A 24,045-nucleotide genomic window follows, 5' to 3' on the forward strand; every position below is an offset into this window, starting at 1 on the left:
CAAGAGCAACACTCACTACAAGGGTCGTCGCGTGAACACACACGTCCCCTGCAAGATGTACAGAGGGCATGTGGGTCCACGTCGACTCTAGACTGAAAAGAGTTACATTTTTTCCCTCCCACCCCAGGACATACACGCTGGGGATAGGAAGGCTTGGTTGATTTATCCATAACAAAAAAGGTAAGATTTCCCACCAAATTATGAAGAAAGAAAGCTCTCAGGCAGACAGCGGCGAAGAACAACGTCCGTGCGCTACGACGGCCGAAAACAAATTGGAATGTTTACATCGGGGCAGGCGGTACCCCCGCCTCCCGGACAGTAGTTAAAACTGCCTAACCACCTTGTTTGAAGTTCAACAGCCGTTTCCAGCCTACGCATGAAAGTAATCCCTAATGTAAAGGACCGAGAGTTTGTATATTGTGTCGGAACAAACTCAGATATAAGCATTTTTAGAGGGGTTTTTTGATGTTTGAACTATCAAAATAAGCAGTTACAAGTATTTTTAGAGGAGTTTTAAGTATTCGCGGATTTTGGCTATTCGCAGAGGGTTGTGGTACACATCTCCCGTGCATATCGGGGGTTGACTGTATTATGGGTGGTCACGCAAATGTAACACTATGTCAAAATGCACAGTTGTGGTTGCGTATTACAAGGATTCTTTCTTGGTGGCATTGGGGTGCCAGCAGGTGCCAAAGAACGACACTTGGTAGCTGTACAACAAATTGTATGAATGGAAATGGCACTGCATGAAGCCGAGTGCACGCAATGAGTAGTAGAAAAAGGTAAAGCACTTCAGGTGGGTTACTCGGTTGGCAATGCATCCAATCGGCGGCACCGCAAGGGAGAAATCCCTTGGATGGCACTCGTGGGCAGCTAGTTCCTAAGAACCAAAAGGTTGCGGACTTCCTTTTGCTGTGAGGGAGGAAGTCTTGGTGGGGCTGCGAGATCGGTGTCTACAGTCATCCTGGCTGAAGCAACATTCTTCAGCACACGCTCGGAGAGTTGCCATCATTGTGCGATTATTGCCTGCATTGCATACATAAGGCTTAAGAATTACCAACGGTGTTGCATTATTTGTTCAACTACGGTTAATTATCTTACACCCAAGTTCATTCTGTGATGCAGTGGTTTATTGGTTTGAAGTGCTGTTCATTTCCTTTTGAGAAGCGCCTCATAACCTAAAAGCACTAATGAATAGGCTTGTGAAATATTTTCCACCAGCAATGGGGATACGCATGCATAAAATTGTCATGGCATTATGCATAAAATGAGTCTCAGCAAAATAAAAAAGATGCACGCTGATGATTGCAGGGGCTATCCCAGAGATATTCTTTAACATACGACCTTAGGTTTGGATCTGTTTTAGCTCATCTGTTGTAAATCAACATTATCGAGTCACATCTCTACTAATTAAAAAAATTAATTAAAAAAATATGCCTCCTATTAATTTGAGTAGAAGTATAGCGTACATATAATGAATACAGACAGTCCCCGGTTATTGGCGATCCAATATTACGGTCTAGCAATGAAAATCGGTGATTTTCAGTGCCGATATGTGCTGATTTCCACGTATCGGCACCAATAATCAGGTATTGGTGCTGATACATACCTAACAGAGGAGCCAATAAGTGCTGAAAATCACTGATAAGCGCCGAAAATCACCAATTTTCGGTTATCGGTGATTTTCACTTATTGTCACACTGTCGGAATGGAACCCCTGCTGGTTAGACTCTCTCTCTCTCTCTCTCTCTTTCTCTCTCTCTCTCTCTCTCTCTATACAAAACGTGTGTTCTTTTCCTGTTTACGTTAAATAATTGTAAAAGATTTCAATAACAGTGAGTGTAATTTACTGCACTAGGGTTACAGTAGGTATACGTATGAACGATTGAATTAATGGCAAGGCAATTCGTCAGTGCAATAAAAAAATGACAATGATTTGAAATGGCCGACTGGTGATGACAGTTCAGCACCCTGTCTAGCCCAGGCGTTTGGTTCCAATAAAGATGAATCTCTGGGTGACCATAAATGAATGACAACATGTGTTTTGTTATGATTTTCACCCCACGTGCACTTGTTATGAACAAAGCCTAACGATACTGATCACATCTACAAAGAGTGTATGCCTGCATACACTAAAACAAAAGGAAAATCTTTCTTATTTACGAGACACTAATTTAATTAATGATCTATAGTACACAAATAAAACTGCAAATAATTCTATAGGTAAGGGATATGCAAATGATTCAGTGATTACTATATGAGCGAAGGATTTTGGAATCAAGCGAACCTTTCTATCTGAATGAATTCATGAGCTGCGAGACGGGACAGCTGCTGACGTCAATCTACATGTCTGGGTCCAGTCTATCTTTAGAGAGAATCGAGTTGCCAGACGTGGTATTTCCTGTCCTATGTTCCGTAAAGAATAAAATTCCACTGAACCTATTCAGAGGTAAGACTGCGCACTTCTCCGCTCAAATTTCATGCACTAAGCTCACCTAGCTATGTTCATTACATGCAAAGGTTGCTAACATAAAAATGGCAAGAAACTCTAAATTGCTACTCTCAGTCTCTGACTTAGCCACTGCTGCCTGACCTATTGAATCTCAACGGCAATAAATTTCAAATGCACTGCTGTGATTCAATTTCGCTCTCACTTTCAATTTAAATTAATTTTCTATTTGCAAATTTTAGATTTATGCAGGCACTTATCCGACACTTTCCTACTAATGCATTTTCCATATACAACATTGACAAATGAACACATTACCTCTCTCCTTGCACTGATCTTGCCTATTTGGTTACCTGCAAAATCAACCGATTCACTTCCAAGTTCGATCACATCCACAGTCTAGTGTTAGCAATAATAGTCCACTAATCTGACTGAGAATCCTGGCGAAGTTGCCACTTTTACGTATTTAGGACAGGAAGAGATCAATGTAATCAGGATTTTACCTTAAGACCTTGCATAACCACTTTCTGTTACCAAAATGTAAATGTAAACAGCAGAATTATATGAAGGAGATAATTTACATGAGTCACTGGGAAATAAAGATCGCCACTGGAAACTGTTTAGTTACAAAATTATACTTTATTGCACACAGTTATAGCATGGCAAATGAGGGTAAAGCACTTATACAATGATTCATAAATTAAACTGTGATAAGATTTACAGCAAATATAACTCTACTAGGTTTCCAGAAATAAAGAATGAATTATATACAATTAAAAGCGCAATCACAGAGCCAGTGGCTCGGGAATTACGCAATGGGATTCAATTGGAAATCAGCTACAGGAGATTATACCTGTCACTGTTGCAATTGTTGAATCTGCTGCCTTTCTTGAAAGATTGTTCACTAGGCAATACAGTGGTGAAGGAGATGAGGTTATTGAGATAATACATATCTGGAAATAGAATAATTCCAGATAAAGCTTCGTAGATAATGGGTTCTTTCCCTAGCATTAATAGCACATGGGAGGAATGAATCAATTAATTCACTATGAACAAGGGACGATTAAGTCAGTAAAATTATTTCACACAAAGAAGCACTTGAACACTGGGAAATGGGATATCAAGAAGTAACTAAGGGAGAGAAAAGATGACAAAATGAAATGGGGATTCAGGGGAAAGAACAGAGAACTGGTATACTCGAAAAGTCTTCACACGTACTATGGGATTGCCTTGTAAAATGCACTTTTGCAACTAAGGCTGGATGAGCTGAATGACTTCCTTTTGAATTCCACTTGGCTGCTTGTGGCCTGAGTAATGTTCCAGGTCAAAGATATAGTGTCATGTAGAACAAGGGCATGATCGGGCACTTGGCATGACCTGATGCTGGACTGAGGAAGACTGAGGGACTGAGAACGAACGCAGGTCTTGACTCGCTTATATGGGTTTTGTTTCTGCCTGAGGGCAGACACTGGGTTTCCCAGCATTTTCATCAGCCAATATGTGAAAGAATATTCAAGAAGCAATACCAGAGCTCATGACTGTTGGAGATAGGTGCGGCAATAAGTACTACCTGGGGCCAAATTCTAACTGCTACCTAGACCTTTCCTGACTCACACTCATCAAAAACTCCCTATCACTTCTGCCCTCTATCAGGTATGGTCACCCCTTCCTCAGTGGATGTGAATTTGGCTCTTAATTTAGGTATGCAGAGAGATGATAGCAGCATAAATCTGTAATAATATATATATAAATACTGTACATAGATTTTTATTAAATAAAAAATTATTGCATCTTGGTCATACAGTATTTCACATTTTTACAGTGATACATAGAGAATACCACCAAGATTCCAATTCTTCATGCAGCCTTCCGTAAAAACTGATAAGACATCTAGTTATGCAAACTATACTCAGTACTATTTACTTGATTTCTTACCACAAAACAAATAAAAGAATATACACTTAGTACTAACTTCAGTGATTCTCCTTCATGATTTGGATGCACTTTCCAGCTATCACTTTCCCAACCTGGCCATGCTAGTTCACAGAGAGGGCAAAATATGTATGACTGTTTCTGAAAATAAGTTCATATCTTAATTTCTTGAATAAAAGATGAAACAGCTAAACTACTTCAAACACCAAAAATGGTTTAAACAGTGATTTTGCTTACGTTATCTGTGGTAAATACTGAATTCAATATGGAAAAATAGCAAATTTAACAGTTATTATTATTAATAATAAACTAGTTTAACCAGACCAGTGAGCTCACTATCAGCTCTCATAGAGCTGGCCCAAAGGATTAGAATGAAATACCTGTTCTAGGCCACAGGCCAAACACTGGCAACAAATGGGTGGCAATAAATGAAAATTAATTTTTTTTAACTTATACAAAGGCATATGCTTTTACACTAGAATACACGCATACATTAAATACATTTACTCATGTTTCCATACACAAACAAAAGTAATGATACAATTCAGAACAAGTTACACATAATTTTTATTTTTAAATTTTGCTTGTTTTTAATTCATTAAATGCCCTAAGGGTTTTTGTATTTTCATTATTTACTTATTTATTTTTATATTTTATCAATTAAATTACTGTACAGTTATTCATGAATATTAAAGTTGGAATGGTTGAAAATGTAGAAGATTCTGACAATATTTCTCTGATCGATTTACTTCTAAAAGTTGATAACTGTTGTTGGTTATATTTTGGACATTTACAAAACACATGTTTAACTGTTATTATCACTTTGCATTCTGAGCCCTGGAGGAAGGTTATCTGATACTGCTCATTCAGTGTCATGTGTCAAACGAGTATGGCCTATTCGAAGGCGCACCAGAATTACTTGTTTGTGTCTCCCTCTCTGAAATGATGAACTCCATTTTCCAACACAGGATTTTATATGTTTCAATTTATTATTTTTGATAGAGTACCTACTGTTTGTCCTCCAAGGAGTTACACTCTTATGGTCGCCCAGGGCTATATAAAAGACAGACCAACCAATTACAAAGAATTCTCTTATAGTTGGTCTCGGCCAGAATACAGCTTGTTGGCATAGTGACAGAATATAAAGGACTCAGGACAGGAGGGCTCTATCTTCTGTCCTACCATGACTGCCTCGGCTTTCACTACGTCTCACTTGCACAGATGTAACAAAATAAGTTGGCGGCCATCTTCATTACATTGTTCTGTCCAAGAGTTCACTTGTCCCCAGGTTGTTCTCCAGAAATCGTGTTGGACTATGCATTGTTTGAGCATCATTTCTCCAATAAAGGTAAGTACTTAGTTTTCAGACCCAGTGAAAAGTTTCATTTCCTTGAAATTTTAATGTTTGGGCTTATAACTGTTTAAACTGGGAGGCAGTAAGCTTCTTGCAAGGCAAGAAGTTAGGAGTATATTGCTGGGCTATGCTGTAATTGCCATGATGTTTTCAATTTTGATAGATAATTTGAGGTTACCGAAAGGGTAAATCAGGTTAACCTAACCTCATGTTCATGAAATATAGACATGATTATAGTTCCCAATGTGCTTGACTTTAGAGCCATGTTTTTACTAAAGGTCAGTATTTCCTTTGCAGTATTTTATAATCAAACTAATGGTTTTATGATAACACAGTTCCCCAGTTATCCTTAATATTGGGGTTCTTTTTAAGTGTTAAAGGTAATACATTCGTGCGGATCTACTTCCAACTGGTATTACTTCGCCAGTAGCGACGTCACAGGTGTTGAGAAAATTGTGACGTTTGTCTTTTTCCTAAAGGAATACAAAAGTACTTTTTTGTAATGGTGAGCTTTGCAACAATTTAAAGTCTTAGAGATACAGGCAGTCCCCGGTTATTGGCGGGCTCGGTTATCGGCAATCCAGTTTTACAGCGCTTGTCTAGCGATGAAAATTGGTGATTGGGGCCAATAATCGTGTATTGGTACCATACATACCTAACAGAGGCGCCGATCTCTGGTTATCAGCGCCAATAAGCATTGAAAATAGCCAATTTTTGGTTATCTGCGACTTTCACTTATCGTCACGCTGTTGGAATGGAACCCCTGCTGATAACCGAGGACTGCCTGTACTGATTTTATATATTTTTGGCAAGATAATTCCAATAATTATTGATTTTATGTATGTACCAAGTAATGCAGCCTATAGGCTACATAACCCTTGTCTAGTGCTTGGGAATAGACCGGGTAATCAAAGATTATGAAATGTGCAGAAACATACAGTATGGATACCCATTTAGTTTTGTCTTAATTAAGTTATTAAGAATTTGTGAGTAAATCCTTTAAGGAATGTTATTGTGGTAATTGTCAATTAATATTTTAATACTTTATTAGCACTATTTTATAGATCTGACCCACTGATCATGTTTCCTTACATCAAACTACTGACATGTACTTGTGGCTATGTAGGGCTGGGTTAATTTGAAGTGTCTGCAGCCTATTCAGTGATACAGGTAGCTAACACTAGGTAGTTTTTATAAACACTTGTTCGTTTTATTACTACTGGTCTACTGTTAAGCAGGACCTACACATTACATGTGCCACAGCGAATTACTCAGTCTGCTTTTTGCCTGTGGAAATGACTCATAGCTACCTGCCATTTGCCAGCTCCTGAAGGAATACTACATGTAAAGGAGAATTATGTTGGTGGCTAGATGTGTGAAATACACCACACGATTTAGGCAGCAAGTTTAAATGATGAAAGAGCTCTTTTTAAGCTTCCTCTATGAGTTATTGGTTTCAACAGGAGTATGGAAGGAGGAGACTGTACATCGTTCCGGAAAAACTATGGCAATGTTTTTATCCCTCTCCAAGCAGAATCCACATTTGGGCTCATACTCCAAAAGTAGCGGATTCTAAGAACTTCCACTTTAACTCCACCGATAAAGATGATGTTTTTTTCCTCAGGAGACAGGTCACTGACCCAGCACAAAGTGGATATAGCCACTGATGTCCTTCCAGCCGCAAGGCTGACGGTGCAGGTACACAAGTAGGCAGTAGCATACTCAGTGGAGCTGTCAGCCAGGGACATTCCAGGACCCTGGATGGGGTGGCAGACAAGCTCAAAGCCAGAGTCTGCTGATAGGGACAGAGTCCCTACACCAAGACATTGCAGAGAGACTCTCTGAATTATGGGGAGTCCCAGCCATGTGCCCTCTGTAACCAGCAAAACAGGAGTTACCAGAGTACAGCTCATTTGTGCTCGACCTTGGATTGTGATGGAGAACGTTTTTCCAACACCCAGAGGGTGCTTTTGTCTGATTCAGTAGGTGATCAACAGGCTCTGATCACCCTAAATTTTGGTTTGACTCTGGTGGCTCCCAGTGGCCACACACCAAGTGGGACACAGTCCTGTTGGGTCTGTTTTATGAGAAGATTCCCCCATGGCACAGCCTTCTGTGCCAGCCACATGTGAGAGGTATTATCAGGCAGTGGAGGTGGTGGCACTTCACGCCTGCAGACTATCCAACATCTGCAAGGGAGAGGGTTTTTTCTTGATGCTTAACAAGGAGATGCCTGGATACTTGTGGAATATTCAGCAGCTGTGTACCAGGGGAAATGAACCATCTTCTGTACTGTAGTTGGTGCAGTTGCCGGGGTATCTCTCCAATCAGAGCTTCTTTGCAGTAGATAGCGGACTTTCTCACCCTTCTCCGCCATGAGAAGCTTCTCTTTGTCTTGGCTGTTAAAGGCAATAGAGCTGCCCTTGTTCGAGTCCTTCGGTTGAAGGAAATAGATCTCTCGTCCTCAGGAGGGATCTACACTTCTGGGAAGTTCCGAACAGTCTTGCCCACCTGGGGAGCTCAGGCCCCTGAGTGGGTTGCAATTCTCATCTTCAGGAGCCTAGCTCAGATGCTATACCAGTTCTTGAGTTGGTCACCAGACAGAGTTCTAACTCTAAGACTGTTTTTGTTTCTTTGCTCTTCCTAGTCTTGATGAAGAGAGTAGGCAAGCTTCATGGCCTTCGATGCTAGCACTTGGGAAAGGGATCTGTGACTCAGAATCCGTAGGTCCCTAACACCGGATTTGACTCTGTTTCAGTTCCCTCTGAAAGGACTTTGTAGATATAATTGGTACGAGATGCTACTTTGTCTGATTAGAGTGCTGCAGTACTACCTTCAGAGAACTCAGCATCTCAGGCCTGAATGTTGATGCCTCCTTGTTAGTGCTGGCTTGGCCATGGAAGAGGTGTCCAAGAGCACATTCTCTTTCGAGTCTCGTGAGACAGCAACGGGCTTGCTCTTCGTTTGAAGAGTTAAACGGGAGTTCAGTCTGGGAGAGAGATCATGAAATCAGAGGCATCACCCTGTCTCTCGCATTCAGGAAGAACCTTTTGGTTCACAACATAATACAGGCAGGTACGTGGTCGCACTAGACCACATTGATCTCATAATATCTCCAGAACTTGCCCATAAGTCTTTCGACAAGCTTTCCCTTGGGCTTTGCGATGGCTGCCCAACAAGTTGTGTGGTTCATCTGGCTACCTTAGAGGACACGTGCATCATGTCTAAGGTGTTCGGTAAGCAGGACAAAAGGGTGTGATTGACTGGTATCCTCCCTTCTCCCTTTTACCTGTTTCTCTCTTTAGACAAAGAGACAGGTAGCAAGCCGTTATGTGCTGGACAGAAGAGTTTGCAGGCGACCACATGATGAGGGATCCTGTCCTTCATCTTACTTATATGGTTTGGATGCATGTCCTCCCCCGCTCTCTCTAGGCAAGGGGAGAGAGGGATAGACAATAAAACAAACCCATTGGTCTTACAGAGTTTTACTGTCTCTGACACTCCTGGGTTCTTCCAAGACTTTTTTTCAAAGTAATGACACAACTCATTACTTTAAGCCCAGAAGTCCAGCAGTTGCAACATCCCATACGTCCAACAAGGTAGAGGTGTGGGATTCCTTCCTAAGCTCTTACAGAAAGACAAGACGAAGAGAACCTTGAGTCTCAGGGAATGGCACTCTGTGTCACCCATTTCTGGGATGTCAATTGCTGAGGGCAATCAAGACTCCTCATCCTATCCCAAATGGAAAGGCGCACAGACAGAAGCTCAAAAAGCCTTCTTATGCAGGGCAGACTCCTAGCCGCAGCCACAGTGGAGATGAGGTTCAGACGAATGATGGAGATGATGAAGAAGGGAAAAATGCCTCTACCTCCTTCCACCACTGTTGAAACTCACCTCAATTACAGAGTAGTCAAGAATCATAAAGACTAAGTCACAGAAATCAGAGGAATAAGGCTAAATAGCCTATTTCAAAAGAATACAAAGGAAGACAGTGATAGCAGGATTATCCAAAATATGGAAAACCTTACTGTCATGAACTTTCAAGCGGTTGGATCTACTGTCCCTGAAAGGTAAATATATTAGTAGGATGATACAGCTGTTGTGTAACTGCCACAGACTGTTATGTGTCCCATGAAAACAGTATTCATAATGGCAAAGAAAAAACTAATTTAATTCCTAACAAGGAGGCTTATTTGATCGATGGGTTTTCCTGTCCCAGCTGGCTTAGAGGAAGAATTGAAGGATTCATGTTGATCGTGTAGACCAGTGTGGCAGGTGAAATCAAAGGCAGACATAAAAAACTAGCTTTATTTACCTCGGAGATCCGACCTACCAAGTGCCTACATCGTGCTGCTTCGCTCAGGCCGCCTCACAACATAAACATAAACAAACATAACATAAACAAAAGACGAGCGCGAAGCGCAACGTCATGTACAGACATTCTCAACAGAGTTAACATCTCATATGGAGTCTGCCGAGCTTGGTGAACTGCTCAATGGAAGCCAGAGTCCCCAACAGACTCATCCATTGATTGGCCAAGCAAGACAAGAGTGAGAAAACTGCGGACCATCTGAAGGCAGGAGGCGATTCTCTTGGGGGGGGGGAAACAGAAAAGCCTGAAAAGTCTGAGAATTGAGAATCATCCACAAATATAGAATCTCTTGAGTCAGAGTCACTTAGGACTTCTGCAGATCAATAAGAATGCCCAGTTCTTGAGAGAGAAGTCTTCTGTAAGTCCTCCAAAGCCAGTTGTCTAGATAAAGACTGATGTTTATGCCGAGTAAATGAAGGCATTTTGCAAGAGGAACGAGGACCCGAGTGAAAACTTGCACAGAGCCTGAAACTGGAAGATTCTGTCCTGGAATACGAACCTGAGATACTTCCTGGAGTCTGGATGGATGGGGACATAGAAGTATGTGTCCTGCATGTCCAAGGTTATCATCCAATCACCCTGGTGAATGGATGGCAGGACTGTCTGGTTCTTCTCAATCTCGGACTTCGTCTTTTGTATGAAGTAATTTAGGGCGCTGACATTGAGGACTGGTCTCCAACCCCCCGATGGCTTGGGGACTACGAACAGATGGTTGTAGAAACCTTCTGTGCTGTTGTCTTTGACTTCCTCTATGGCTCTCTTTAGAAGGAGGGAAGAGACCTCCTTCAAAAGGGTCGAATGCTTCTCCGAGCCTTTTGAGTAGGCCGTCAATACAATGGGAGAAGTTACTAGAGGGGGTTCTCCATGAATGGGATGGAGCAGCCCTCCTTTAGAACCTTAATGATCCACTGCTCTGCCCTCTTATACTCCACTTCTCCCAAAAATGGAGAAGTCTGGCCCCCACTGGCACATGAAGGACTGATTTTTAATTTCTTGGACTTGATAGAGGTCCTCTTGATCACTCTGGCTGAGAAATGGACACTGGAGTGGCCCTGGGCTGAGACTTGGTTTTACTCAAAGAAAGGGCTGCTGCTGGAGAGGAGAGACTGTCTTGGAAGAAAAGGTCAACAAATCCTTGGGACATTTGGAGGACTGGGCTACAAGGTCCTGAGTGGACTTTTTCTAGAGGTCTGAAGCAATTTCCCTCATACCATCCTGAGGGAAGAGGTGAAGAGGGTCTAGTGGTGAAAATAAGAGTCGACTTCTGAGTCTGGGTGACCCCTTTAGCTGTGAAGGAACACCATAATTCTCTTTTCTTCAGGACACCTAAAGAAAAAAGAGCAGCAAGTTCCAGATGGACACGTCAGCGCAAGGCAAGACCACAAGCCAGTCTGATGCCAAGTCTGCTGACAAGTCCGAGCAGTCCTCGATCTTCTTGGCAAGAGCTCCAACCATCCAATCCAAGAAGCTGAAAACCTCAAACACCTTGAAAAGGTTCCTGACAAGTTGGTCAAGTCCTGGAGACAAAAAAATATAACTTTCGCCAATGAGAAGGCAGAGCGACGGGACAAGTCGGTGAGGCTGGAGAAGTCCCCTTGGGAGGAGGCAGCGACTCCCAAAGGAGGAGATTCCCCGGTGGCGTAGGCAAGGTGTCTCCTACGGATTAACCAGGGGGGGGAAAAGGCGAAGGAAGCCTTACCTTGCTCCCTCTTTGCAGAAAGCCAGTCTTAAACTTCCTTGAGAGCTTTCTTCTATGATGAGGAGCTGCAAGCTGTCACATGGGAGGCTCCTCATCAGGAAGGCTGAGGCAGGCGAGGCTGGGGCAGCTGGAACAAAGGCAGGAAAGCTTGCCAGTAAATAATGCAGAAGAGCTACGTACGCTGACGGAGGGGTAGGCTCTTGGTCTAACTCCACTTCATCGGGAGAGACCGGAGACAGGGACAAATCATTAGCTGTCTTGGCTAAAGAAGGAGCTTTCTTGAGCAAGCCCATAATCTCAGCAAACTTCCATTTGATAGGCGCCAAGGACAGGTAGTCTTGTTCTACAACGGGCACTTTATGCCCAGAAGTTAGAGAAATATGCAGAAGAGTTGGCACTGGGTGCTCAGAAGCTAGTGGCGAGAGCTCAGGAGCTGGGCTGGGCGCTCAGAAACTGGCGGCAGGTGCTTGGGAACTGGCAGCGGGCGCTTGGGAGGAGATGGGTGCTTGGACGAAGGCGACGGGTGCCTGAGAGGGATCGCTGAGAGCTTGGGAGTGCCCAACAGCAGGATGCTCAGGAGAGAAATACTTCGGACCATTCCATGCACTGCAAGAAGGTTGAGGACTGTGACAGCTCCTTAAACCACTCACTGGGCAGCAGGTGAGAGCAGCCAGCATTGTCTGCGTACCTCTTCATTGGACAAGACGAATCTATAAAGAGCTTGCAGTGCTTCCAGTCTGGGCTGGAGTCCTAAGAGTCTGATGACAACTGGTGCACATCAAAAACACCTTTCCAGCGGCAGTCTGTTGAAGCCTGGAATATGCATGCTACAGGTTTGGGGGGCTTACCCATGGGCAAAACCCCATCGGTCTCCCTTGGACTTCCGGTATGTCTTTTCCCAGGTTCAGGGACAGGGACCTTCAACTAAGAGAACAGTGGAACGAGCAGCCACCTCCTCCACTTGCACTACACTATCACTGGTCACTTTTTCTTGAAAAACTTTGTCCATCAGGACCTTTAGGGACACCCCTAACTTTGCCACAGGTTCACTGCCAGATTAATTTTCTGGTCAAACCTGGTTTCAAGATTGGCAATGGCATCGGGGTCAGAAGCATGGGAGCAAGGCATAGGAGTAGGTGGTACAATAGTAGGAGAACTGGTAATAGGAGAAAAGTCAGGAATCGGGGAAGAAGGAACAGCAAGACTATCTACAGACCTAGGCTTAGGCATAGAATCGAAGCTAAGTAAAGCTCTACTTTCAGCTTTAGAGGCTGCCTTTCTCTTCATATCTCTTTCAGGCTTATCAAGGTGAGTTTTAGGAACCTTCTGCTTCTTCTCATCCCAATCTTTACACTCAACAAGTTTTCTCCTTATTACATTCTTGTCCCCTACACTTATAACAAATGATAAGTGAATCAAAACATGATTTAGTAAGCCTTGTCTTACAACCTTTGGTACACTAGGGATTACTGGAGGAAATAGAATCAGACATATCTAAGGAAAAAAGCATCTAGAAATCTGACTGAAAGCTAATAAAGCTTGAAGGCTACTCAAAAAAAGTGATAATACTTCACTGAATCTCAGGAAAACAACCAATAAACCCGATGAAAAAGCTGCTGCATAAATCCAATGTTCAGTTGAGAGCTGCAGAAATGAATTGAGCTCTTCTGCTTGCTTGTTCCTATTGTTCCCCAACAGTGGGCAGGGCTAGTCACCAACACAAAACAATAGAAGAGCTACCGCAATTTTTAAAAAGGCTGCACGTGAGTTAGAAACTACTGTATAGCTAAGGAATTACTTGGTAAGTTGCTTTTATGAAACTGATGTTCCTAAACTACATTTGAATTCATACTTTCATAAAGTGATGTGTTTATCCTTAAGACATTGTCATACAACAACTCTTTGTATTAACCAGTAAATATGAGACAGTATTTCCTACCTTGTTGTCTTCAGAAAGCCAAGATTCAGCAAGATTAAAAGCTCCAAATTCCTTTTCACATACAAGACATGTACGCTGACCTTTGCAGCCACAGGGTCTTGGATGAAACATGCTGACAATTAATTATGTATAATCACTTCTTCAGTTAAAGTTACTTTCTCATCATTCACTACACTACAACTTAGTTCACAGGTTTTCCATGGTGTAATTGCACGTCTCCTTCTTATTCACATGATCTTGAGTATATATTTCCTATAAGAAAAAAGAAAAAATTAAAAATTATATTTTTATAATAAAATAAAGTTTGTTCATACTTACCTGGCAGATATATATATAGCTGTATTCTCCGAAGGACCGACAGAAATTCAAAAACTTACGGCACACGCAGTGGGGCCAGGTGGTTAGTACCCATTCCTGCCGCTGGGAGGTGGGTATCAGGAACCATTCCCATTTTCTATTCAGATTTTCTAGAGCTACTGTCTCCTGAGGGGAGGAGGGTGGGTAGTATGATTATATATATCTGCCAGGTAAGTATGAACAAACTTTTTATTTTATTATAAAATATCATTTTGTTCATGAGACTTACCTGTCAGATATATATATAGCTGAATCCCACCATTGGAGGTGGGAAGAGACAGAATAGGATTTTAGGAAACAAACATATGTAGGCGATTGACGCTTGGTTCCTTACCTGTTAGCATTGCTGACTTCGTGATTACTGTCACCCAAGTCTGCTTCTGCTTTACTAGAATCTCCAGCGAGGTGGCGACCTGTAAAAACTGGTGAATTCTAGATGATCTGTCAACGAAGGCTGAGACCACAATGTGACTAGACCATATGACCTTACTGTGAGGGCAAGCGACAAACAAAACAACCACCTGACCAAGCCTAGCTCGTCATGAAGTTATAACATAGACTAAGGACTGGGACGACCAACCCCGGTGGTGACCCAACAACCATAAAAACACCATAACTAAAATTAAAAACACACCTAACCAATAACTATAGGAGAGGATGAGTGCCGCTTTCTTCCCAAGATCGTATTTGCGAAACGTATAGGCCCTAGCGCGCACAGCAATTCTCGGTAGGAAGTCTTTACTTCAGTCAGGTAATGTGAAGCAAACACAGAATTGCTTCGCAAAAGTGGCACCCAGAATGTCATTGAGAGACAAGTTTTTCTGAAAAGCCACTGAGGTAGCAATGGCTCTCACCTCGTGAGCTTTGACTTTCAAAATGCTCAAATCCTTGTCTTGAACACTGGAATGGGCATCTATAATGGTGTTCCTTAAAGAGAATGCCAGAGCATTCTTAGAGAGAGGCAAATCCGGCCTCTTAACCGAGCACCACAGATTGTTAGAAGGACCTCGACAATTCTGGAGTCCTCTGTAAATAAAATTTCAGAGCCCTGACAGGGCACAGGGTTCTCTCTGGTTCTTGTCAATGATCTCCGTCAAACCCTTAATCTCGAAGGCCCTGGGCCAAGGGGAAGACGGGTTTTCATTTTTAGCAAGAAACATAGGGCTCAAGGAACATATCGCATCATGGCCTCTAAAGCCTATAATCTTGCTGATAGCCTGAAGTTCACTAACTCTCTTCGCCATCGCCAGAGCAGTTAGGAAAATAGCTTTTCTGGATACGTCCTTGAAGGATGCAGAATGTAGAGGCTCGAATTGTTTCGACATTAGGAATTTTAGGACAACATCTAAATTCCACGAAGGCAACTTTGGGTGAGCTACCTTAGAAGTTTCAAAAGACCTTAGAAGATCATGAAGGTCTTTGTTGTCCGTTATGTCGAGGCCTCTATGCCTAAAAACCGCTGACAGCATGCTTCTGTAACCTTTGATGGTAGGTACTGCCAGCTAAGTCCTTCCTCAAATAAAATAGAAAGTCGGCTATCTGGGACACAGAGGTTGTGGTAGAGGAAATTCCCTTAAGCTTGCACCACTTCCTGAATAAGACCCACTTGATTGGTACACTGCATTAGAGGAGGCTCTCCTGGCGTTGGCGTCGCCTTAGCCACAGGTCTTGAAAAACCCTCGCTCTGACCAACTTTTCGATAGTCTGAATGCAGTCAGACTCAGAGTGGGAAGGTTTTTGTGGTACCTCTCGAAGTGGGGTTGTCTGAGAAGATCTATTCTCATGGGAAGCGTCCTTGGGTCATGATCATGATCATGATCATGATCAAGTCCACTAGGAATGTCATGACCTCTGTGAACCACTCCGCTGAAGGCCAAAAGGGGGCGATTAATGTCATCCTCGACCCTTCTGAGGCCACAAACTTCCTGATGACTTCCCAGGATCTTGAATGGGGAAAGGCATGAGGTCCAGACCCTTCCAGTCCCAAAGGAGGGCATCTACTGCTACTGCCCCTGGGTCGAGCACGGGAGAGCAGTATAGAGGTAGCCTTGTTGTCCTTGACGTCGCAAAAAGGTCCACCAGAGGACGCCCCCAAAGCTCCTGACATACCTCTGCGTGTAGGGTCCATTCTGTCGGAAGAAGTTGACGCTGACGACTGAGAAGGTCCGCTCGGACGTTCTCGACCCCTGCTATGAATCGCGTGAGAATCGTAACTTGTCGAGAATGGGCCCACAACAGGATCTCTTTTGCAATCAGGAAGAGGGACCGAGAATGAGTACCCCCTTGCTTCTTGAGGTACACCAGGGCTGTGGTGTTGTCCGAGTTGATCTGACCCACCCGGCCTACAACCTGACTTTCGAAGAACTGAAGAGCTAAGAGAACCGCTCCCAATTCTTTTAGATTGATGTGCCAGGACACCTGTTCCCCCTTCCAGGTGCCTAACACTTCTCCCCTAGCGTTGCTCCCCATCCCGACGTGGACGCGTTCGGAAAACAACACTAGGTCAGGGCTCTGAAGAGAGTGAAACCCCTTCTGCCAGTTTTATGGATCGAGCCACCACCTTAGATGGTCCTTGGCAGAGAGATCTTGAGAGTCTCCTCCAGATCCTCCTTGTTTGTCCAGTTGTCCGCGAGGAAAACTGGAGGGTCTGAGATGCAACCTCCCAGGGAAACAAACTTCTCCAGTGATGAAATGGTCCCCAGCAGACTCATCCATTCCCTCACCGAGCATGTTTCTTTCCCCAGGAAGGCCGAAACTTTTCAAGCAGTGCTGCTGACGTTCCTGGGATGGAAAGGCTCGAAAAAGCCACTGAATCCATCTGAATCCCCAGATAAACAATGGACTGGGAGGATCAGATGTGACTTCTCGAAGTTCACTAGAAGTCCCAGGGACTTCGTCAGCTAACGTTGAGTGCAGGTCCTCCAGACACCTTTCTTTCGCCTGGCTCGAATGAGCCAGTCGTCTAAGTAGAGCGAGATCCTTATGCCCGCTAGGTGAAGCCACGGGCAACGTTCTCATCAGAACTGTGAAAACCATAGGTGCCGTACTCAGTCCGAAACACAGAGCCCTGAACTGGTACACTCGTCCCCCAGGACAAACCTCAAATACTTCCTTGACCGTGGATGAATGGGGACGTGAAAATACGGGTCCTGGAGATCCAGCGAGACCATCCAATCGCCTGGTCTTAACGCACTTAAAACGGACTGAGGCGTCTCCATCTTGAACTTTTCCGACAACAAAATGGTTCAGTCTGCTGACGTCCAGGACTGGTCTCCACCCCTGAGTGTTTTTGGAACCAAGAAGAGACGATTGTAGAAACCTGGAGAATCAAATCCAGGAATCGCTCTATGGCCCTCTTTTTCGAGCATCTGTTCGAGCAGATCGAAAAAGAATCTGTTGTTTCTCTGGGCGGTAAGAGGGGCGACAGATCCCTGGGTGTTGAAGACAGGGGAAATTCGAGGAACAGGATCCTGTAACCTTTCCCGATTACACTGAGGACCAGGAGTCCACCCTTTCACTCTCAGGCTTCCGAAAACAAAAGAAGCCTGGCTCCTACTGGTGTCTGGAGATCCGGTGTATCACTTTTGCCCCCTTGGGTGAGAAGGGCACCACCTCTGGAGAGGCCTCTTCCCCTCGAGGAAAGGATTTAGAGGAGGAAGCTTTGCACGAAGGGCTTCTGCCTCTTGGTGGCTAGTCCCTGAGAAGATGTGGACGGGACATTGGGGCGCCTGGAAGACTGGCGCGAGAAGGTCTTGTGTAGCCTTCTCCTTTAAGGCTGGGGCGGATCCTTGACCAACAGCTGGGGAAGATGGCTAGAAAAGAGGGGCGAAAGCAATTCCGCCCTCTGCACAGGAGAAACTGACTTAGCTGCAAAATTGCGTATAAAGCCTCTTCTTCAAGAGTGACGTGCAAGTGAGCAGCCAGTTCATCTCGCCATCTCTGACGGCCTTGTCCATGCACCTAAGCACACTGCACAGCTCCCCAGAGATAGAGTCTGGACTCCGAGTCCTCAAGTTCTCCAAGGCCCCCAAGCACCAATCTAAAAGTTGAAGACTTCCATAGTCCTAAAAAGTCCTTTGAGATGATGATCAGTCTCCGAAAGCGTCCAGGTCACCTTTTGCTGAAGAAAGGAGAGCCCTCCTTGGAGCGTTGACCAGACTCGCGAAGTCTCCTTGGAGAAGAAGAAGGGACTCTAGAGCCAATTTCTTCTCAGTCTCATACCATATCCCAGCCTTCCCGCACAATCTAGACGGAGGTAGGGCAAAGGAAGACTTGCCTTGAGTTTTCCGATCCTCCATCCATGAATTAACTTTCTTGAAGGCTTTCTTGGTGGTGGCGAAGTCTTCATCTGAAGGAAGCCAGGAGATTTCCTCACCTTCGATGAAGCTAATTGCGAAGGGGAGAGAGAGAGCAGAAGGCTGAAATTTATCGGAAATAATTCTCTCAGCATGTTGGCTAACACCTGATAATCGAAGAAGACGACAAAGGGTGTTCTGCTCTGCAGACTCGAATCATGAGACAACTCTCCTCTTCGACAGGAGGACAGGAGAGTCTTCCAGAACTTGAGGAAGACTAAGACCTGAGGCCCGATTCGGAAAAGAGACCTCTTCTCGCGTGAAAGAGCAGTAGAAAAAACTGGAGCGTCCCGCACAGAAGCGTTCTGCCGAGCGTCCTGACGAGCGTCCCGCTTCAAATGCTGCCGAGCATCCTGCGAAGCGTCCTGAAGAGCGTCAAAGCGAGGGGGGAAGCGTCTTGCGGCGTCCTGAAGCGTCCTGACGGCGTGAAGAGAAGCCAGGCAGCGTCATGCGGCGTCCTGCCGAGTATCCCCAAAATGCGTCTTGTCGAGCTGCAAGAGGCGTCCTGACCAGCAAGAGAAAAGTCAGGATCAGCAGCCTGAGGCGTCACGGCGAGGCAAAGAAACCCGGCGATCCGACGAGCGATGAGGCGACCAGGAGAACTTCGCTGGAGAGAGACGAGCGAAGAGCAGGAGAGGAGACCTCTTAGACCTCTTAACGGGCAGCTTTAAGTCCTTGGCGCCTGCGAGGTTCAGACTCCTTTGCAGCAAGTAGGAAGCCAACTGCCGCTGCATATCCTGGAGAAGACGCTTGAAGGAGAAGACTCCCTTTCAGGAGAAGGGCTGCTCTTGTGAGAAGAAGAGGGGAAGGGGCGTCCTCTTCCTTCTACCATGGGCTTAATACAGCTCTGTTCTTGGGGCGACTGGGGCGCTCAAAAAGTCCTCCTCGGAAGAAGTCCTGGTCCTCTTATGCGGCAACTGGTGGAACCACTCGGAGAAGAAACGAGGGCTCGAGAAAGAGGAGAAAGCGTCCTCCTCTCGAAGCTTCTCTTGAAAGCGAGAGTCCAACCGAGAACACGACCCCCTTGCGTGGAGAGGGCGCCTCAGAGGACGAAAGCAATCCCCTTGAGGGACGCGTGCACGAGCACGATCCTGGCAGCCTGGGAAACGACAACAGGGCCTGCCGAGGACGCCAGATCGGTTGGGGGTCCCCGTAACCCTCTTGCGGCTTTCAACATCCCCATTCCCTGAGTCCTGGGAGTTAAAGAGGTCTAGACCTAGAGGCATTACAGGGGACGATCTGATGCCCCCCCTCCACAACACTGGGGATCACTGCACTTAACAACACTTTCAATCGCCAGCACCTTCGACTCCAAAGCGAATGGAGGTTCAAAATCTCGTGCAAGGGCATTACCTTCCGCAGATGCAATCACAGGTTCCAAGAGCAACACTACAGGGATAGTGAAGCATTAGAGGGTTAACAGGTGACAAATTATTATTATTACCCTGACTCCCACCAGCAGACACACTCCTGGAGGAAGACCTCCTGATCACGGTCACGCTCTAACTACGCACATAAGAGTCGTATGCCTTCCAATCGGAATCAGGCAAAGACTCACACTCCTTGCAGCGATCATCCAACAAACAGACATGCCCTCTACATCTCATGCATGCTGAGTGAGGGTCTGCCAAGCTTTCGGTAGCCTCACCTTACACTCCTTCACAACACACACCCTGAAACTAGCAGAACTAGAACCAGACATCGTGATCAAAGAAAAGTCAAAGCCAAAATCAAAACAGTCCACAACAGCGTATGCCTATCCACAAATCCAAAGTCAAAAAACCAAAAGACAAAACAGTCCACAACAGCGTATGCCTATCCACAAATCCAAAGTCAAAAAACCAAAAGACAATCAGAATACTCAAGTGGAGAAGTTTACGAAAATCAGCGGGGAGGTATTGACAACAGGTTTTGACAATACCGCGACAGAAAAATCTGAATAGAAAATGGGAATGGTTCCTGATACCCGCCTCCCAGCGGCGGGAATGGGCACTAACCACTGGCCCCTGCGTGTGCCGTAAGTTTTTGAATTTCTGTCGGTCCTTCGGAGAATACAGCTATATATACTGTATATCTGACAGGTAAGTCTCATGAACAAATTACATTTTTATAATAGAATAAAGTTTTATACAGTATATACTTACCAAATAATTACATAGCTATTAGTTTCTACTTTATGCGGCAGCTCAAAATTCAAAACTTGCAGTAGCGCCCTTTTGTTTTGGGTGTAGGTAGACTGCCCCGCCCACTTTCAGGGGAGAATAGGTACAACATAGCTAAAGAGCTCAATTCATTTATGCTCTTTGTCCATGAGAGGGGAGGAGGGAGGGCTCTGATCAGGTAATTATTTGGTAAATACAGGCAGTCCCGGGTTAATGGCGATCCGGTTTTACAGCCCTTGTCTAGCGACAAAAATCTGCAATTTTCGGTGTCAAAAATCGCCGATTTCCGCTTGTCGGCGCCGATAATTGGGTATTGGCACCAATGCATACCTAACAGAGGAGCTGATAACCGAAAATCGGCGCTTTTCGGCGCCAATAAGCCCAGAAAATCGACGGAACAGCGCCGGAAATCGCCGATTTTCGGTTATCATCACACCCCCAGAATGGAACCCCAGCAGATAACCGAGGACTGCCTGTACAGGCAGTCCCCGGGTTACAATGGGTCCGGCTTACGACGTTCCGATGCTTTTAAAATATATTCATCAGAAATTATTTCCCGGATTACGACGCCAATCCGACGGAAGAAATATGGCTACAAAACGGCAGAATAATAAAAATTTTGAGGTCTTTTTGATGAAAAACTCAATAAAAACGCAGTTTACATCGTTTTCAATATACCCACAGCATTAAAAGTAAGGTTTTCTTAGGATTTGTTATGATTTTCAACGATTTTTTGGCTTACAACGATTTTCGGCTTACGAGGAGTTTCAGCTTACGACAAGGCGTAGGAACGGAATCCCCGTCATAAACCGGGGACTGCCTGTATATATAAAACTTTATTTTATTATATAAATGTCATTTTTATATAAGTATCTTACCAAATAATTACATAGCTGAATACCACACTGAAAGGCGGTAGGATGTATGGACATGTAGTACCCTAAAAAACTCAGATATGGAGAAGAATAGCTAGCAGGTCAGGATACCAAACGGCCTGAGGCCATTTGGGTGCCACCAGAATCATCCTGAGATTCAGGGTGATCATCACTTGGCTGATCACCCTGCGAATCAGACAGAATGGAGGAAAGGCGTAGACGTCACGATTATCCCATGGATGTTGGAACTCGTCCTCTGCCGCGGCCCATGGGTCCAGCATGACTGAGCAGAAGACCAGAAGTTTTCTGTTGTGCGGGGTGGCGAACAGATCGATGACTGGACGTCCCCACAGGTCGAATAACCTTTTCATGACATCCAGGTGAGAGGACCACTACATCCCGATCACCTGATTCTGGTGGCTGAGCTTCTCTGCCACTACATTCCTTGAGCTCCAGGATGTTGATGAGAAGGTGCTTGTCGTCTTGGTGCCACACCCCTGAAGTCAGCAACTCCTCCAGGAGTACGGCCCATCCCTCAGTCGATGCATCTGAAAACAGAAGCATGTCCAGAGGGGGAGTATGCAAACATACTCCTATTAAGAGGTTCCTGTATTCCATCTACCAGTCTGAGTCCTCTCTCACTTCCTCAGAAAAAGGACTGAGAAAGGACTGGGGTCTTGAGACTAGGATCAAAACTCCTTCAGTCTCCACTGCAGAGACCGAAGGTGAAGACCCCCATGAGGGACCAGTTTCTCCAATGACGACAGGTGACCAGTGACGACCTGCCATCACCGAGCTGGCTGTTCCTGTTGAGACCATAACAGCTGTGTTGCCTTCCTGAACCTGCTGTTACAAGAGTCCAAGGGGAAGACTTTCACTACTACCGTATCTATCAGCAGCATGCCTAGGTACTTTATCCTCTGCTTGGGGTTGAGATCTGACTTCTCAAGATTTACTATGATCCTAAGATCTCAGCAAAACTCTAGGAGCCGATCCCTGTCTTGTAGCAACTGCAAGCAGGAGCTTGCCAAGACTAGCCAGTCGTCAAGATACCTCAACAGACATACCCCATGCAAATGGGCCCAAGCTGACACCAGGGTGAACACTCTTGTGAACACCTGGGGAGAGAGCCCAAAACAGAGTGCCCTGAATTGGAAGACTGTCTCCCCAAGGATAAAGCGAAGGTAATTGCGAGAGGACGGATGCATGGGTATTTGAAAATACGTGTCCTTCAAGTCCACTGTAAGCATGATGTTGTTCTCCCTGATTGAGGTGAGCACAGATCGTGCTGTCTCCATCGTGAACCGAGTCTGGCGCACGAAACGGTTCAGGGGAGAGAGATCTATGACTGGTCTCCAAACCCCCGAGGCTTTCTCTACAAGAAAGTTCCAGCTGTAAAAGTCTGGGGACTGATCTGACACAACTTCTACAGCACCCTTGCTCAGCATGGCTTGCACCTCTTGTATCGGTGCGATGTACTTCGGAGATCCAGGAACGTAGGTACGGAGACCAACAGGTAAGACGGTGAGGGGTGGCCAAGAGTCAAAGGGTAGTAGATGTCCCTCCCGAAGGACATCCACTATCCAGGTCTCGGCTCTGTATCGCTGCTATGTTGCCCAATGGCTCGATAAGCAGCCCCCTTCCGGCAGCAGTTGGGGGAATGTCGCCCCTAGCACTTCCCCTTCTTCTTCCCCTTGTCCCCTTTACCAGACTGGAAAGCGGGCTGAAAGGGGCGCGACTACCCACCCTTTCCAGAGGAAGTAGAAGGCTGGGTATTCCCACAGGATCCCTTTGAAGTCTGGGACTTCTTAGGGGGCAAGAAGTGCCTAGCCCGGCCGCAAGGCCGGGACGCAGTGGAGCGCGAAGATCCAGAGGTCTTAGCCACTGCATGGTGGACAAGGCGGTCACTGTCATCAGCCCAACACTCATTCACCGCAGCATCTACCAACTCCCCTGGGAACAGAGAGGCAGAACCCAGCAACGGTCTGTTCCACAGGGTCATTGCCGACTGGAGTCCCACAGACCTGGCGAAGCAGGAAAGAACAGCATCTCTTTGCTTAAGAACCAGGTTGGCCCACAAATCTGCCATCTGGTGGGCGAGGTGGGAGTTGGCTCTACCTCCAGACTGGCACAGTCTCCCGAAAGCAGAGTCCTCCCCGGGTACAATAGCACCTGAGGAGGCAGCCACTTTGGATACTGTGAACGACCACAGATCCAACCAGGAGACTGCCTGGAGAGCCACCATGGCAGTGGCTTCCAGGTTTGCTGCCTCTTGCTGCGAAAGAGAGAGACCTTCCACAATAAGTTGCTGCAACGAGACCCGGGACTAGACGGACCAGGTCTGGGTCAACTTCTATAGGTGGCAATGCTCCTTCCGAGGGCGTGTAGAATCGCTTCTGTTGAGGCAGAGGAGGGGGAAGCAACTTGTCCAAGCAGTTCGAACGAAGTGAATTGTCTTGCCCAGACACAAGACTATTCACTTGGTCGAGAACTTCCTCGGCAAGCGTGGACCACAGCAGCCCCACCAAAACCTTGGGTTCCTTCTTCGGAC

At 45.4% G+C, this 24,045-nt stretch overlaps 1 protein-coding gene across 4 annotated transcripts in view; it reads right to left on the minus strand.

Annotated features, from left to right (window-relative positions):
- LOC136840980 (alpha-ketoglutarate-dependent dioxygenase alkB homolog 4) overlaps positions 1-24,045 on the minus strand; it is a 77,405-nt gene that overhangs the window by 18,990 nt on the left and 34,370 nt on the right. For 3 of the 4 annotated variants that reach the window (XM_067107986.1, XM_067107988.1, XM_067107987.1), the window contains exons 2-3: positions 13,746-13,997; positions 4,422-4,522 (exon numbers count right to left, since the gene is read on the minus strand). In XM_067107986.1, coding sequence (XP_066964087.1) covers positions 4,422-4,522; positions 13,746-13,856 — 212 coding nt within the window. In that variant the 5' untranslated portion in view covers positions 13,857-13,997. Of the gene's footprint in view, positions 1-3,302; positions 3,403-3,667; positions 4,068-4,421; positions 4,523-13,745; positions 13,998-24,045 lie in introns of those variants that run through there. The other variant, XM_067107989.1, reaches the window with a different exon arrangement.

The sequence above is a fragment of the Macrobrachium rosenbergii genome, chromosome 8, assembly GCF_040412425.1.
Source record: "Macrobrachium rosenbergii isolate ZJJX-2024 chromosome 8, ASM4041242v1, whole genome shotgun sequence".
NCBI classification, from domain to species: domain Eukaryota; kingdom Metazoa; phylum Arthropoda; class Malacostraca; order Decapoda; family Palaemonidae; genus Macrobrachium; species Macrobrachium rosenbergii.